General features: G+C 44.1%; 1 protein-coding gene across 1 annotated transcript in view; it reads right to left on the bottom strand.

Moving 5' to 3' along the window:
• FBXO32 (F-box protein 32) overlaps positions 1 to 17,893 on the bottom strand; it is a 41,756-nt gene that overhangs the window by 6,718 nt on the left and 17,145 nt on the right. The window contains exons 3-8 of the mRNA XM_078686803.1: positions 14,761 to 14,810; positions 13,518 to 13,610; positions 5,668 to 5,761; positions 4,722 to 4,906; positions 2,615 to 2,797; positions 1,224 to 1,367 (exon numbers count right to left, since the gene is read on the bottom strand). Of these exons, the coding sequence (XP_078542929.1) occupies positions 1,224 to 1,367; positions 2,615 to 2,797; positions 4,722 to 4,906; positions 5,668 to 5,761; positions 13,518 to 13,610; positions 14,761 to 14,810 (749 nt within the window). The remainder of the gene's footprint in view (positions 1 to 1,223; positions 1,368 to 2,614; positions 2,798 to 4,721; positions 4,907 to 5,667; positions 5,762 to 13,517; positions 13,611 to 14,760; positions 14,811 to 17,893) is intronic.

Raw genomic sequence — 17,893 nt, 5'->3', positions numbered from 1 at the left:
AGTTTGGACTGGGACATAGCTCCGAGTAGTGGACATTTTTTGGTTCTATTTACTCAGGCAAAACAGGTCTTCTGTCCATAAAATGTTTTTGATCTTGAATTTATACATCTTTTGAAAGGTGGAGGGGGTTCAATAATACCTAGGGTCTGTCACTCACCCAGTGCAATTTTAATGTTTTTTCAAACCCAAAGTGACATGGCTGGTATTCATTTAGCAAATAGATGTGTCTAATTGAAATGGACCTTTAAATGTTGACTTATATATTTTGAAGTTTGCAGGCTGTGAAAGGCTTCCCTACATTAAGGGGGAGACCTTCTGAAGAAGTAAAGCTCTAGAGAAACCATTGCTACCATGCCTGCAGGTGGTAATGGGATCCATCCATGATTCATATTCTGTATACCTCATGCATTAAATAAACTGACTTGCTTGATTGTCTTTCAATTTCACAATGCTGTCCAGCACCCAGGTTGGGCCCTAGAGGCGTGGTGCAAGATTAACACGCTTGTCCTCGGCCATTAAGCTCATAGTAAAATACACCATACCAATTCATAGTAGATGTTCGTATAGAGGAGATAGCAAGCAACACAAAGCTATGGCCAATAGGATTGGCCATGCATATCCAACAATATGCAGGCCCTTAATGGGTGGATAACCCATACCATAGTTACCCATTTGGAGAGTTACCCAACAGGATCATGGATAGTCTGGTGGTCTGGCCATACAACCACTGGTGTGGCAGAGGCATCAGGGCTATGGCAGCCTAGTGCATCACATCTGCCGCATCAGTCCCAGCTGGATCACCAAATTTTGAGTTCTTCACCAGGGCATGACATTTTCTCCTGAAGTTACTCTGCTCTTCTTTTTTACATGGCTCTTGCGAATGACTCCGCTCATCACCAGTGACTCTCCATCCCCACCCCCATTCCATTTCTTCTATACAGCTCCCTTTGGCTCCACTCCATCCTGACGCCATACAAGAGTGAGTCCTGTACCGTTATCTCCAGCCGTGGGTCTATTTTAACAATTCATATACAGAAACTCTGATGCGCTGGGAAATTTCTTAGTCCTTGGGAACCCACCCTTCACTGCCCTCAGGCTTCTTTAGGAGTATATTCTGTTAACATCCTCTTCTAAACCAGGGATTACATTTTCATAAATGGATAGGTTACAAAAACAAACTATTTGCATGTAGATAGAATATTTGTCATTCTCAGTGCACTGACCTTCCAGGACAATATGTGGCAGTGTCTGCAGAGCTGGAGTGTGTCGCAGTATTGTTCCTTCTTTGGGTAACATCGAACCAGCTTGAAGTACATTTTCTTCCAATCCAACTGCCCTTTGTCAGAGAGAATAAGTCGTTTTCGAATCTACAAAAGTGAACAATGGTTTCTTTAGACTCTGGTTTAAGCACAATGGGCCAGATGTAGGAGGCCAAATATCGGTAGGTAACGGCCGATATCGGCCGTTACCGACCGGTATTTGGAGTTTCAGATGTAGGGGGCCTTAAATTTACCGATTCGGTATATTTACAGATTCGGTAAATATACCGATTCTGTAAATGACCGAGTCGGTAAATTTACCGAATCGCAAATTTGTGATGTAGGTGGCACTGAAAACAGCGCCACCGGCCCTTAAGAATTCGTTATTTACCATGACATACTATGTCATGGTAAATAACGAATTCCTGTGTATATGCACATCTGTGCATGTACACCTGTGGCACCATGTGGCACACAAGCCTGAATCAGGGGTGCAAAAGGGTGTCAAAGTGACACCCTGTCCCCCTTGTAAATTCGGTAATTTTACCGAATCGGTATTTACCGATTCGGTAATTGCCATTGGTTCCTATGTGCCTCAAGGCCCATAGGAATCAATGGCAATTACCGAATCGGTAAATAGCGATTCGGTAATGACCGAATGTTACAGATTCGGTAAATAAATCGGTAAAAATACCTACATAGCATTTACCGATTTGTAAATACCGAATCGGTAAAATTCGGTATTTACGAATCGGTAAATACTAATTACCTACATCGGGCCCTAAATCTTTTTTGTTGCTTTAAAGTGACTGCTAACAATTCGATGTCCCTGCACTGACAGGCTTATCAGTGAAAATGTTCTAGTTACAGCTGTATATTTTGTCCAGAAGACATTACTCTGACCAACAGAAATACAATTCAAAGTGTTATCGAGCAGCAGAGTTCAGACACAAACATGGGTTCCAACCTGCTGACTGGGAATGAATTGGAAGACATAACAACATGTCATAAATGGATTTAACAATCCATACACACAAATACTGCAACATACAGAATAATGAATAAAATACAGATTCATCTCCTCTGTCCAATTAAAGTCTCCAATTATTCAAGACAGGTGTCACTTCATTTTTACCACTACGTGTTGGTAAAAAATGCAAACCTTTAGGGTACGTTAATGCACCAACTTACAATCAAGAGTCAAGCTAAGTCAAAGTGCAAAGTTAGTACTCGAATTATAGTTTAACCTGTGTTTTTAAAATGGCTCCTACACTATCAGGGTGCTACACTTGCAAATCTTTGGTGAATGCAGTCCTACGTGGAAAGGACAATAAAGGCATCAACAACTATCATACCTGTCTCTCTGTGAAGTGGTACTGGCAGAGCTTTTTCCACAGCGGTCGGTCCTCGCTCAGCACTTGCAGCTCAGAAGACACCTGTCCTAGGTAGACAATGTCCCTGCCGTCTGTCAGCCGCTGCATGATGTTCAGTTGCAAATACAAGGGCAAGTCTGTGAAGATCATCCCCTTGAGGGCAGGCTGGAAAGAAGACGTCTTTCAAAGTTAGACCAGGTGCAAAACAGAATAGGGACAAGAATCTTTTCAGGCCCAATTTGACAAAAATTGCAAACATTACAAAACTTCAGTACATCAAGTGGATACTTAAAGGGCGTTTATATCGCCAGCAGTGGAAAAAAGGCTGGTAAAACCCATTTCAAACGTGGACTTCAAAACATAAGACTGCCAAATCTGAACTGCAAAAATATTACCCTACAAAAATGTTGAGCTACCTTAATGCCCACCAACAAGTTGCTGCCCTTAAATGCATATTGGAGCTTGAATAGTCAGTCCTAAAATATGTAGGAAGTGAGTTTGCCTGAGGTCTAAGAATGATAAATATACGTCTACATTTCGGGAGAGATTTACGTAAGTTCGAAATTTTTTGCACTCTAGATTTTAGTGCCTCCGTTTTTGCAAAAGAAGCATTTGCGGTCTGTTTTCACATGAAATGCTCCATACTCATTGAACCTTGCAAATATTGTTTGTCTGTTTGGAAGACAAATTCACTTCCTCTTTACACATTTCTTAACTGAACTGAAGATCAAATCAGACAACCACTCAGGCCATATATTCACAATATTAACTGAGGATGAGAGGCCGGTGTTACTCCATTCAACTTAGGATGCCCATCATGGATCTTATACAGGGTATTAGAGGCATTAATGCAAAAGAACATTTTAGATCCTTTTACGAAGGTGAACCAAGTAAGTGTAGCCCCATGTTCATAAACATATGTGACAAACGTTCCCAAAAAACAGTGTAGTCTTTATTTGCACCCTTACTCCGAACACGTTAAAGTAAAACTGCCACTGCGCTAAGAATTTTACACTTTAAACCAAAATGTCAGACTAACTAATGGACTGCAAAAGTTGAGTGGAAAGAGGGAATAGGAGGTCTTTCTTCCACAAAGGTAAGTAATGGTTTTGGACCAAATCAAAATTATGTATAAAAATAGAAAAGAGTAAATTATGGTAAAACGTATTAAACAAAATGAATGCAAGGATGAATATCTTGAATAGAATAGCAATGCTTTATTAAGCATTTTAAGATAAAATGGGGCTTATGTTTTACTTCTGATCATTCTGTTCTGCAACATCTACACCATCAAGTAATTTTATAGGTGGCCTGGCAGGTCAGCGCTTGCTAGTAGCAATATTTCGTGTTCAAATTCTACTCCACAATCTAAATAGCATCTGGCAGTCTGATGAGGAATATCCCTAAAATTACACCAAAATTAACTATGGCTCCTGTACATCTGGCTTTGAAGTTTTATAGGCAAGCTGCACGTGCCTTTTAATGTAATAATATGCTTGGCAATCAATTTCCATTAATGAGCCAGTGTTCTTCGAAAATGAGACAACTATACAAACTCCCTCGGAAGGCAATCATTTCTACTCAACCCCTTTCCCTACCTTTAAATGCTTTTCCATAATCCTTCGTCCTGACCTACGTAACAAATTTACTCACTACATGCCCATCAAGTACATGCAATCTTTTAACCACCTGAACCTAACTAACAGCACCCACAAGCAAAAGGGAATGGTACTCTTCCAGGCACTGAGGAGCAAGCAGCGTCTACACAAATTCACTCCCTACTCTCATTCTTCTCAGGAAATGGGCAATAACACCCCAGATACATCCAAAAACCTAAGGAATAAGCAGTTGATGGGAACTTTTGATACTATCTTGATTAAATTGTAGGTGCCTTGACTATTCCGTTTCTATTCACAATGTATAGATCATTCACTTACATTAAAATGCATTCACCATTCAGACTCCATTCTCATTCCTGACCATTCAGTTTCATTTACAAAGGACCATTTCTTTTCCATTCATGATGCATGGAACATTAAGAAGATCTCAGAGGAAGAACCAGCTAACGGGAAAGAAGGAATCCTCTTACCCGAGTGATGTGGATATTATTCAGCTGCTGCTGCCAGTGAAGGATGGTCTCCATTCTGTACACCCAGAAATTGATATTTCCGACCAGAACAGACTTGCCCACCCTTTGGACGAGGCAGCACAGGGATGTGTAAAGGGTCTGCAGCAATTCCTTTATAAGTCGAATGTTCTGTTGGTCTTCAAGGACTTGGGGAAGGAAAGACATTTTGAATGTTACCATTCAGATCACCATCTTATCATACAAATAACAGTCATTTTGATCAACACTGAAAAGAAAAGCCTTCTCTAGTAATTATTCCAACTCAACACCAAAGACAGCCTTAGCATAAAGTTGCATTGGAGATTGGACGCAATATTGTTTCCTCAAGGGAGCATAGGAACAAATGAACTGCTTGTCCCATTATGCTGTTAAAATGCTAAGGTGGATACACCGACATATTACTACAGACTACCATCATTTCAGAAAGTTAAATTAGCACCGTCTATGGAGGATGTCGATTAACTAGGCCAATTCGAACTCTCCTGGTTGCTTTCAAAAGGCACTGCCCTTCTCAGTCTGCAAACACCAACCCAATTTGGGACAGGATTCCACGCACATCATGATCTTTTTCCTAACCCCTCAGGAATCTAAGTTGGTTAATACTTACGCCTCCCAAAAAAGTCAGGTGTTTAATCTCAGGCCTTCTAGTACAAAACATGAAACTAATGGAAATGCACAGAGGTTGCATTTTAAAGAAAGTTATTTACTTCAAATACAAAATATTATCCAATGGTGGTGTGGTATGGCTCCTACATGCGGTTAAGCATTTAAGATCTATAACTACTTATGTGTGAAGGATCATGGTGGCAACTGAACCATTACCAGTTGCTTTCACATATCGCTGATTATCACTGAGAGCGAGTCTCTATACAGATCTTGTACGCTTTTTGGGAGGTAGCTCGCTTACCTTTCTGCACAACCTTTTCCAAAATGTTCATGTAGTTCTTCTGAGCGATGCCGCTTAGTGAAGTGAGCTGGGACTTTGCTATCAGCTCCAGCAGCTGGAAGAAAAAGAAAACAATTGTCATCTTTGGAGGCAGCAAAAAGAAGTGCAAACAGCATTTCAAGTTCATTTTGACCAGGATATATTCCACACAAAAATAGGAATACTGCTGAATTATTCTCGACCTGTACTTTTATTTTGAAATCCCACATACATGTGCGAATTTGAGCTTTTTGCCCTAAAAACACATTCGGATAATGAAACACGTTTCCCAGAAAACAGAAGGTTACACTACTACACCGATCAAAAGACCAGCATTTGCATTCCATTACCATTAGTTCCCTGCTAAAGAGATGCCAGTTCTATAAATCTCTGCATATGAAGACCCCCAAATAGTTATCACATTTGAGTTTCCCTAAGAAGAAATCCCACCATTCCAAAAACAAAAACTGGACTTTTAAAACATGATTCAGAACAGTTTCTTCCTGCAGTTTATGATGATTCTCACAGGTTATTCAAACATGCCTTTCACAAATGCGGTGCCCTCTCCATCACCCTCGCGCCCTTTCTGAGCAAACATGCTATAAAGACAGGCTAAGAATAAAATAAAAATATCCCCAGTTTCCACAGGCATTTTACGGTAAGATAAGAGAAATAAGTGCAGAGTATGCTAACTTTTATGATGCAAATGCAGCCCTCAGAAGTCCTTCCTCTAAGCAGCTTTATGCTACACTGCACAAGGAAAACCCCTTAGCCTTCCTGCATAGTTGAATGACCTAACTATGCCTGGACTCACTGTGTGCAACATGTAGACTTGCATGATCAGGAGTAGGTACTTTGCAGATCGTAAATTTCACAGTTGGCCTTAAAGGTATCAGATGAACCGAAAGCTGCACAGTAAGGTCCAGTTATGTATCTGGACAACTCTTCCAGGACAGTCGTTGAAAAGAAACAGTTGCTAATCAGGAGTCAATAGTGTTTTGCTCTGTAACGTGTGGCTTGAATTTCTGGGTAACTCGATCAACACCCGCCTGTGAGCCCATGCTCTCCAAGGAGCAGCATTTTAGTCACTGGTGAATGCTCCCTTTGGCCCAGGTGACATGCAGCCATCAGCCCAGGGCTGCAGTGTGGGCGAGGAGTGACTCAGACCAACCCATCCTCCGCCACCCACCTCCCTGCAGTAGAACTTGAACATCAGTTGGCTTTCTGACTGAGCGCTCTATTAAAATCTCACATGAACTCTTCAACCTTGACATCTGCTGACATGAAAAACAAGCTTGCGGTGCCAACATGCCTGAGAAGGGCGCCTTGCTTGCATGACTCATCAACAGGGCAACAGAACAAACAATACAATACTGGCTCATCTGGTGGTTCCAGTTATATTAATTCAAATAGAGGTTTTCTTTTAAAACTGGTAATCCACCTGATGTTAGTCATACCGCAAAGGGGGATTGGATTTTCCTGAGCTTGATGTAATAGGTTACCTCCTGTAGTCAAGGTTGTTCAGAGGTGAGTGTAGATCGCAGCGATGAAGGCACGAGGGTCGCTTTTCACCATTACGGTTTGTGGTAGGTTGGAAAGTCTTGGTCTGACAGTGTAATGTAGAAGTGTGCCAAAGAAGCGACAATGGGCACTCAACTAAGGAAAACAATCCTTGGTCACTAGGAATATTCAAAGGTTTTTGTCTTGAAGAAATTTTAGTGCCCCTCTTTTGGCAGTTCCGCACCCTCTTCTGCTTACAACACTTGCGTCTGTGGAAGGATTCACTCAACAGCAGGGATACACTTGGTGCTATGCAAGTGTGAGAGGCCACAGATGGAAAAGAGGGTCTAAAACAACAACCTGCATACTGAGAGAGTTACCATTAATGGGGCCATTCCGACCCAAGTACCCAAAACGGCATCATCTGAGTGCCCAGGTAAATGGAAGGTGCAACTAAGGGCTAGGTGGAGTGATATTGTGATCCAAAAGTTATTTTTCTTTTGTTTACATTTTTTCAAGTCGGTTTTATTTTCAGTTGCGGTGACTTTCGTGATTTTTTTTTTAATTTAAAGTAATCTATTTGTCGACTTTTTCGGGTCTGTGCACTGCTGCTTTCTACCTCTTAATGTTGATGATGTCAGCTGGGGTTATGAAATCTAGCGGGACCTAATTAAATCGGATGGCTCCTTTAAGGATGAACGGGCAATAAGCATCAGCATGTCATTTGTAAAGTGCTACAATTCATCGTGGTGTGATGGCAGACTCCCGTGGCCCATCTCGGGGCGATGGCAGACTCCCGTGGCCCATCTCGCGCCGATGGCCCATCGTGGGGCGATGGCAGACTCCCGTGGCCCATCGTGGGGCGATGGCAGACTCCCGAGGCACATCGTGGGGCGATGGCAGACTCCCGTGGCCCATCGTGGGGTGATGGCAGACTCCTGTGGCCCTTCGTGGAGCCATGGCAGACTTCCGTGGCCCATCTTGGAGCCATGGCAGACGCCCGTGGCCCATCGTGGGGCCATGGTAGATGTCGGTGGCCCATCCTGGGGCCATACACATGCTGTAGCCACCTTTCTAGGAGACTGCGCACTACACAGGCACATCTATGGGTTACAGCACGCTCTATCCAGACTTGAAGGAACCGTGATGCAGAGTTTCATGTTGTTTATCTTTTGTGACTTGGACTTTAGAAGCTGTCGCACTCTCCCCCTTGCAGTTCTGTGTTGATGATTGCCAAGTCCTCACAAGCTCCTTGTTTTCCAAACGGACATAACAAATTATCTGTCTGGCAACGTGGTTAGAGACAGGACCCCACGTGCTCGAGACCCACTAAAACGGCATAAATAAGACGCATACGCCAAGGCGCAGGTAAATATTATTACAAACCAAATGGCCCAGAGCAGAAAGGGGGAGGAGTGAAGCGCTTGAATCTGGGGATTGTAATATTTTATTAGACAATGCCAAGTCCTCCCCCTCCCCGAAGGCGGGCGCCTGCCAAGTCATCTCACAAAGCCCTGCAGTTAGGAGAAGGCTTACTTCACTTCTTGCCCTCAAAGCTAATGTACAGCGGCGCACGTGACGTCTCTAAAGCTCAATAAAACCAGAACAATGGCGCCCGACACGTCATAAGGAGCTGCTCCCATGACTGATCTGGGAGAGGGAGATTTTTGTTCTGTGTACAGAGCCAACCATCGCACTTGAGGAATGACGACCTTTGCAGCAATGTTAACCCCTGCTCGGAAGCACTGATCGCAAAGAAGCTCAGCAGGTCAATCTTAGTGCACACGTCTGCGGGGCGGCTATGCAGGGAGGCCAGACTTCAGCCTCGCTCCTCCCTCCAGTCTGCACGCCACCTAATAGAAGCAAGGAAATCCACCTGCAGCACAGCTCCAGAGAGGCCAGACTCCATCCAAAGTCTGTAGGGTTCTGCATGTACAGCAACTAAGGAGAGGCCAGCCTCCAGCCAAAGTTTGTACGGTTCTGCATGTATAGCAACTACGTAAAGGCAGCCTTCAGCCAAAGTCTGTACGGTTCTGCATGTATAGCAACTACGTAAAGGCAGCCTCCAGTCGAAGTCTGTACGGTTCTGCATGTATAGCAACTACGTAAAGGCAGCCTTCAGCCAAAGTCTGTACGGTTCTGCATGTATAGCAACTACGTAAAGGCAGCCTCCAGTCGAAGTCTGTACGGTTCTGCATGTATAGCAACTACATAAAGGCAGCCTTCAGCCAAAGTCTAGGTTCAGCAAATATAGCTGCAGCGTAGACGCCAGCCTCCAGCCAAAGTTTGTACGGTTCTGCATGTATAGCAACTACGTAAAGGCAGCCTCCAGTCGAAGTCTGTACGGTTCTGCATGTATAGCAACTACGTAAAGGCAGCCTCCAGTCGAAGTCTGTACGGTTCTGCATGTATAGCAACTACGTAAAGGCAGCCTCCAGTCGAAGTCTGTACGGTTCTGCATGTATAGCAACTACGTAAAGGCAGCCTTCAGCCAAAGTCTAGGTTCAGCAAATATAGCTGCAGCGTAGACGCCAGCCTCCAGCCAAAAGCTGTATGGTTCTGCATATATAGCAATTACGAAAAGGCGAGCCTCCAGTCAAAGTCTGTATGGTTCTGCAAATATTGCAACTACGAACATGCCAGACTCCAGTCAAAGTCTGTAGGGTTCTGCATGTATAGCAACTACAAACTAGCCAGCCTCCGTTCGAAGTCTGTAGGGTTCTGCATATATAGCAACTACGAACAAGCCAGCCTCCATCAAAGTCTGTATGGTTCTGCATATATAGCAACTACGAACAAGCCAGCCTCCATCAAAGTCTGTATGGTTCTGCATATATAGCAACTACGAACAAGCCAGCCTCCAGTCAAAGTCTGTATGGTTCTGCATATATAGCAACTACGAACAAGCCAGCCTCCAGTCAAAGTCTGTAGGGATCTGCATATATAGCAACTACGTAAAGGCAGCCTTCAGTCAAAGTCTGTAGGGTTCTGCATGTATAGCAACTACGTAAAGGCAGCCTTCAGCCAAAGTCTAGGTTCAGCAAATATAGCTGCAGCGTTGACGCCAGCCTCCAGCCAAAAGCTGTACGGTTCTGCATATATAGCAATTACGAAAAGGCGAGCCTCCAGTCAAAGTCTGTATGGTTCTGCAAATATTGCAACTATGAACATGCCAGACTCCAGTCAAAGTCTGTAGGGTTCTGCATGTATAGCAACTACGAACATGCCAGCCTCCAGTCAAAGTCTGTACGGTTCTGCATGTACAGCAACTACGAACAAGCCAGACTCCAGCCAAAGTCTGTAGGGTTCTGCATATATAGCAACTACGTAAAGGCAGCCTTCAGCGAAAGTCTACGTTCAGCAAATATAGCTGCAGCGTAGACGCCAGCCTCCAGCCAAAGACTCTACGGTTCTGCATATACAGCAATTACGAAAAGGCAAGCCTCCAGTCAAAGTCTGTAGGGTTCTGCATGTATAGCAACTAAGGAGAGGCCAGCCTCCAGTGAAAGTCTGCAGGGTTCTGCGTGTATAGAAACTACGTAAAGACAGCCTTCAGCCAAAGTCTGTATGGTTTTGTGTATATATCTCAACTACAAGTGGGAGCCTTCAGCCAAAGTCTGCAAGGTTCTGCATACATAGCAACAACGCTGAGGCAAGCCTCTAGCCTCATATCTGTAGAACGCCCTATACAGGGCATCTTAATACTAAGGCCACCCAAATTTTGCAAGAAAAACTATACACACGGAGCGACTCTAGGCAAGGTAACCTAGTCGTCTGAAGCTAAGGTCAGGGACAGCGTACAGAGGTTGAACAGGAAGGGGAGTTTACTTATGCAAGTGAGCATTTCACAGTGGGTAACTCGTGCGGGACACACTATTTCTACAAGAATACTACAATCCCTTTGCATGTCTATACTACATTTAGAGCATACAGACACAGCTGACCACACCAGCATGGAAAACCATCATAGGCAATACAACTGCCCCTACATACAAGTTCTTGAAACCAAAAACATCTCCTCTTAAAGAGTCAGTCCCTCATACGTACCCCGCTGTCCACAACATACTTTCAACACTGACAGAACATCTTGGTATGCCACGTTCACACGCTGTTCCACTTACCATAGCAATCTTCACACTCCCTCCTTGGAGACATGCACTCTTTCAGCACACTAGCAGGTCAGAAAAGGAGTTAAACCTCTTAAACATTAATTACTAGTTCTAAATACAGTAGGTGTCAAACGTGGCAGCATCTGATGGCGTGGGCAGTTCAATGCCAACTCCCATCAGGCTTGAAACCTAAAGAAGGCTTGGGTCCTAAGCTAACTAGATGGGACCACCAATAGTTATATACTAAAAAGTATCCAGTAGCTACTGTTTAGAGCTGATTCAAAAACCGAGCCAGTGGAAATCAATTCATAGGCTTGTGTGATTTATTTCACAACTTTAGTTTATTCCATAGATTCATTAATAGTCAAATCATGTCAAACATTAAGGGCAACACAAAATAGTGACATTTTTCGACATGTGAATCACATAAACAAATAGCACATATAAACAAATCAGGCAGCATTTTCACGAAGGTCGTTAAAGATGAGCCACATAGTCACTTCTGGGCAGTAGTACCAAATGTACTGAACGTGATTTTACTTGGATCTGCCAGCGCGTGATGCAAGAGACAGACTCAATGACCCTGTCCTAGTCTTGAATCGCTTGACTGGCGTCGAAGGTACTGCAAGCAACAGCACCTGCCAGGACAAGCTTGACTTCAGAGGTGGACTCCAAAGCAGCTGCTCGGTCTCATAAGCTGCTGGCTCAACGTAACGGAGAACAGTTTACCATAAGACCTAATGCTGATGCGCGGAACTATCCTCTTCACAAGCAGCGCACTGTCCAAATGTTTGGCTCCAAGACAGGAAAAGAATGTACTTTAGGATGAAGAGCCAGTGGTGGGAGATCGCATGATGAACATTGGGAAACTGTCCTGGATCCACTTATCACGTGCTAAAAACAGGTGTGCGTGTTGCTATTATTACTGCGCTCCCACAACACCCAGCCACCCACACTGTCCTACAAATAACCCAGTTGCTTGGCAGGATGAACACTCCAAAACATAGTGAATGGCCATTGATAATCCTTCTTCTCTGCGACTAAGTTAGTTTTACCGCTTCACCGTGCAGAGCCAGTCGTTGACCTGTACTCTCTCCTCTATCGGGCAGGGCCCTGCGTGTAGGAAGGGACATGATCTCAAAGTTGTGATGGAGGGTTGGTGGGGGGGAAAGTCAGCTGCTGGGACCAAATCAATAAAGTAATCAGATCCTTTGTTGGAATAAGGTTGCTTGTAGCTAAAATAGACCTAGCTGGCCACGGGCCCGCTGAGGGGGCTCCCGCGATAGGGGAATGGACTAGAGGCATGGGCAATTGTGCCAGAAGAGCAGAAACAGTGTATAGAGCGAGAGGTGATCTTTGAAAAAATATACCGAGATCTGGGGCAAATGGTGGGTTTATTCTCAAATTGGTGATGTCTGCAACAGCTAATATACCTGTAATTGTTCCGCTGCTTTTTCCAATGGCGACGGTCATGCCAGGAATTACACTAAATGATAATTATATGATGTAGCATGATGAACTTGTGCTTAGTACCCATTTTAAACATAAATATAAAGATTTATATAGGTGATACAATGCTTGCTTCTTCACCAAAAGCAACCCTTCACGGAAGGGCAATCCCCATTCAAAGAGGTTCCTGGGTACAATCATGAAGCCCACAGCTGTTTAAATGTGGCACCGACCATAAACTCTTCATACCTTTCTTAAAGAAATGGTCTGTTTCTTTCTTTCCCTTTCGCAATAAATGCCAAAATACAGTACATGTTAATGAGGCATGCAGCCCTAGCACCTGGGATGCTACATTCATGCACAGACAAACTGATTAGATACTAGGAAGGAAGGCAGGGGTTATCTGAAGTCTCATCCATTGGAAGGGCAAAGCTGAAGAGTCCTGTATCAATCAAAATTGTATATTAGAAGATCTAAAGGAACCCATTCTAACTGCATAATGGCACAAAGTTCAACAATCTTTACATGATGCGAAATAATGCAGTATGCTATGATGCCAGTACCACCACAGATGCGCATTTACTTTCCATTCAATCGATTCATACTTTTAGGTACCACCATCTTAGTGTAGAGGGGTGTAGCAGGTTGTCCATTGGAAAATAGGACTTCCATGGTCACAAAAGAGCAGAATCCATTGCATCAGTGAAGGAACACCCAGCTCAGTGCTCTTGGCCCATCAAAAGTACTAACTCGCTCCAGGTAGGATGTACTCACCCGCACCACGTAGTTGAACCTTCTGGAGTCCAATATAGCACTCGAGAAGTCCAGTCGGTTGAATGCTTCTCCCAGGGTGCAGTAGCCGTGCCGCTAAGAGCAAACAGAAAAATTAAACAGAACTGTAAGAAAGGAAATTAATTCCATACTAAAATCCTGTTGTGTAATTCAAGCAATTTGCTTTAAAATGGGCTGTGGGCAGTACAACCGAAAACACAAATATATGTAGCAAAGCTAAGGCCGGCCCTGTTGAGATCAGGCGATACCAACAGGGGTTATGGCTCCAAGCTCCTTGACAGCGGACAGGCGATAGGAGACGTATTCTCTTATAAACACCAGATAAGGGTTTTCTTTTCTGGAAATAACTGCTATTAATAAAACTCTGATATACTGTTTAAATGTGCTGCACTTACAGTGCTTGAAAAACACAACATATGGCGACATTTTTTAATCAACTATTTTTGTGTAAATAGACCATGGACATATTTATTAAGAAGCGATGTAACATTATGTTATATACTCCAGGACAGACAGCCTGTGCGTCAAAAGGCCCCTTCCTGTCCTGTCGCCCCCTTCAGGGCTGCTTGCAGCAGAGAGGAAAGACGGTGGTTGAACAGGGGGCATAGAGAAGGGCAAAATATAGGCAAAAAAAGGTGCGATGGGACAATACATCCATCAGGGGTGGAGACACTGACTAGATAGGGCGTTGGTGCCTTCCTAATGTTTTGGGGGCCTGCGATCACTCCATAAGAGGGTAACCGATTGCCCTGCCTGTGTTACTGTTGCCTGAATGGATGGTGACTAAGGCATACTGGTAGATGGTAACTAAACTCTTATTCTCAACTAATGCACTATCACAATGCTTCTGTGATGCAAAAACACTACTGTGGAGAAGCCTTCAGGTTTTTTTTTTAAATAATAAATAAACAGCATGGAAGGGGGGGGCTGATTTTAATCTAATAGTCCAAATTTGGATTCCAGGAGGGTCAGAAAGGGTTGTGTCTATTGTTGCATCAAAATCGTTGTTTTTCCCGTATTAAATTGCGCATGCTGTGTCCAAGGCTATAGAGATATGAGCTGGGGTGGGGGTGGGAGGGGGGAGATGATGTTCTACTGTGCTGAGCAGTCCCACTGGAGAGTTGCTGAGGTGATGCGCCCTTTGTCTCAGCCTGAAGCGCAGCTGCACAGGGATAATGGACCAATTCACCCTGTTCATTTGCGAAAGAACTGGATGGACACTTACTTCTTTTGTGCTCCCTTTGTGAACATAGATCCATTTCTCTTGGTGGAAATCTGTGAAGAACAATGGGAGTCATTATTAAAGCAATATTATTTCAGGAGCTATAAATGGATACATTGTCTACTCGGCACAATATAGACAGGATCAAATTTAAGATTGCACATTGTAAGTGGACGTTAATTGCCCCATTTTGTGAAGTGAATGTTTTAGGTAATGCAGTTACTGCGCTTAGGGCACCTTGAGACGAAGAATATACTAGTTCTTACAGGTGGTGCTAGCAACACAGAAACACACTAAAACTCTGCACCAACCACTCCTGGTCAAATTCAGGGTGTGCAGCGAGCGATGGCTATTGCAACATCAGCAGCCACTGAAGAGCCCTAGCATCTGTAACCCAGGTCTAGCTTCAGCACCCTGAAGGCAAAGCCTCAGATCTGAAGTCTGGTCAAGTCAGCCTTGAACCCTGTCCAAGAAATCATTTTTTTTTTATCTTTGATTATCATCATCATCCAGCTGTATGGTAGCACATCAATCCAGCATAGGATCACAGAGATACAACAATTCGAGGCAAAGACAGGCAGGCAGGCCCGAAACAACTCATCGGTCAGCTGACCAGACTTGCATTGGCATGTCTCAATAAAGATCATCAACAGAACTGTCACAACCGTGTATAACAAAAAAGGAAAACAAAACCTACACAGCATCATTAACATCGCCCATCATTCATCGTCTCTATCGGTGCGACACGAATAAATCCCTACACCGAGGCCTTTCAGATACATTTTAATACGTTTTCAATAATTCGCAGTTTGCACCAAGTGCTTCTATCGGCACTTTAAGTGACAATATTCTTGTCTTCAAGACCTTCAACACAGACAGACCTTCAACACAGACCCCATCAATTTAAATGCAGGCCATGTGAGCTACTCTAGCAAGTGAGGCTTGTTTTAGGCAAACAGAGGTCAAGGCAGCTCAAAAGGATTCACACTGCAGAATGCTTTTCATAGTCAACCTCATTGACCCTAGCTGATGCTCAATTTAAGCTCTAGAGCCTTCATTCAGACAACGGTTACCAACTAAATAAGTAGCGGTCGGCCACTAAACGCCTTGCATGACCATTCAACAAGGTCTTTCCAGCCATCCACAAAACTGTGGAAAAGTAAATTTTGCCATGTTATATGTGCCTACGTGTTCCCCATGTTATGATATATGTGCATGATCGATATGCATGTATTCCCCTCTGATCAATTAAAAGACGCAATTACAGTTGTGTCCATCTCTAGTATGCCAGTTTCCAGTTCTCGTGAATACAACGAATATCAGGCCTATGTAATCCTACGTTGCCACATTTTACAGTGTGCACGTTAATTCATTGAATTGTCCCCGTTTCTAGGCCTCAAAAGGGCCCGGACTCAGATTCAGCTCCTGTTTCCTGAACCCTCTCCGAGGAGCGATACAGCCCCCACCTGTATCCCTGACCCTTCACTTACTTCATGCCTCGCAGTGCCCGGCTCGGCCTGGTTCTGCCTGCCAGTCTGCCAAGAATATGTTATGTTTCTAGTTATCAGTCCAGCCCTCCTTCTCTGCATTCCTAAGCTACTGAATCGCATCAATAGTTTCCGTCATGGTCTAGCCTTTATGTCTCCATGTAAGAGAAATACTGTATTAATATTCATAGAATATTCCTCGCACACGCACTACATATAGAATTATGTATGCACCAGTCTTAGTGTCTGTTAGCCTTTACCCTGATAACTTTTGGATTCTATCAACATGTTCTCTAAACACTAGATACTAGATAGGCTTTAGGTACATGTCGCTCTGACACTCCAGACTTTCGTCTCCTCTTCTAGCGCAGAAGTCATAGCCCCCCACACGTCATTGCCAGTTTGCGCGCACCACTAGGTTAAAGGTCCCAGCTGCTCAGGTAGCCCCCTCCATGTTTCCGCCCCTTTTTATGACATATTCTGTTACGTTTACATCACATGTCTATGTATACGCCCTGTACACACCTCTTGTTACACCCACTTTATGCCTTATCTTTCGCGACTGCTACAAACCACGCCTACTGCTACGCCCCCTGTATTGACTGTAATATAAATGTTTTAACTATATATACTTGTGCACTGTTATTAAAAGCTAGCGCTCCTTTGTCCCTGCCCCAGGCAGCTGCCATCCTATCCCCGTACAGGCTGTCCTGTTCCAGTCCTTTATGCCTAATTAAAGCCTGTCAACTCTAGCTACCTCGTATCTTGACTCTTATTTATTGAGCTATCTATTTGTATGAGTATCCTGAAAAATAGTACCGGTAATTAATTATTTATTTACCACATAATGGCGCCCGAACAGGGACTTGCCCTTTCCCCACGCGCCGGAGAAGCCACGCAAGCCCCCTGATCCTCTGCAGCCGTGACGGAACCATACCGTGCACGTGCAGATATTTCTGCTTCAAGTATCCCTCAGGCCCACGGAGGAGACGGAGGTTGCGGTCCAGCGTCCAGACGAGGCGGTGGGGGAACGCGGCGAGTCCCGACCAGAGCCCAAGCCGAGAGTCCAAGGTCCGAGGTATCCGGAGGCCCACCTGTAACTGAAGTCCGAAGTTCGTCCGCCCGTCGTCGTAGCAGCAGTCCAGTCCAGTCCGAGGCCTTCCGTTCTTGCTGCCCGGTGAGTACCGTTGCTGGGGTAGTATCTAGACAGGGTCAATTAATTTGTCTCTGGTCCGTGGGTTTGGGTACGCAAATCCAACACGAAGTGTCCACCTAGGTGGATGCGGGTCCTGACGTGTCTCTTTATGGGACCGGTAAGCTTCGTACTGTTTTAGCAGTGCATCTAGTCATTCTAGTCAGTTCTGTTCTCGAGAAATCCATGTGTTCGGTTTTCAGTATTCCAGGTAGTATTTTGTCCGAACTGTAATGTTATTCCATGTGTTTTCAATGTCGTGGTATGAATGATTTGTTCTTTCGAGTTATTATTGTGTTTATCGTATATTGTATTGTGTCTAGACTCCAGTCCAGTCATGCCTCTGTTCTCAAGATTACGTCAGTTAAGAACTAGAAAAGGTCTGCTCGAGGAAGCAGTTCCTGTCCCGCCTAGGGACAGTCCAGGTCATTTTATGTATCATAAGCATGGCATAAGT

The sequence above is a fragment of the Lissotriton helveticus genome, chromosome 4_1 (genome assembly GCF_964261635.1).
Source record: "Lissotriton helveticus chromosome 4_1, aLisHel1.1, whole genome shotgun sequence".
Lineage (NCBI taxonomy): Eukaryota > Metazoa > Chordata > Amphibia > Caudata > Salamandridae > Lissotriton > Lissotriton helveticus.
This window is presented reverse-complemented; position numbering and strand designations above follow the sequence as displayed.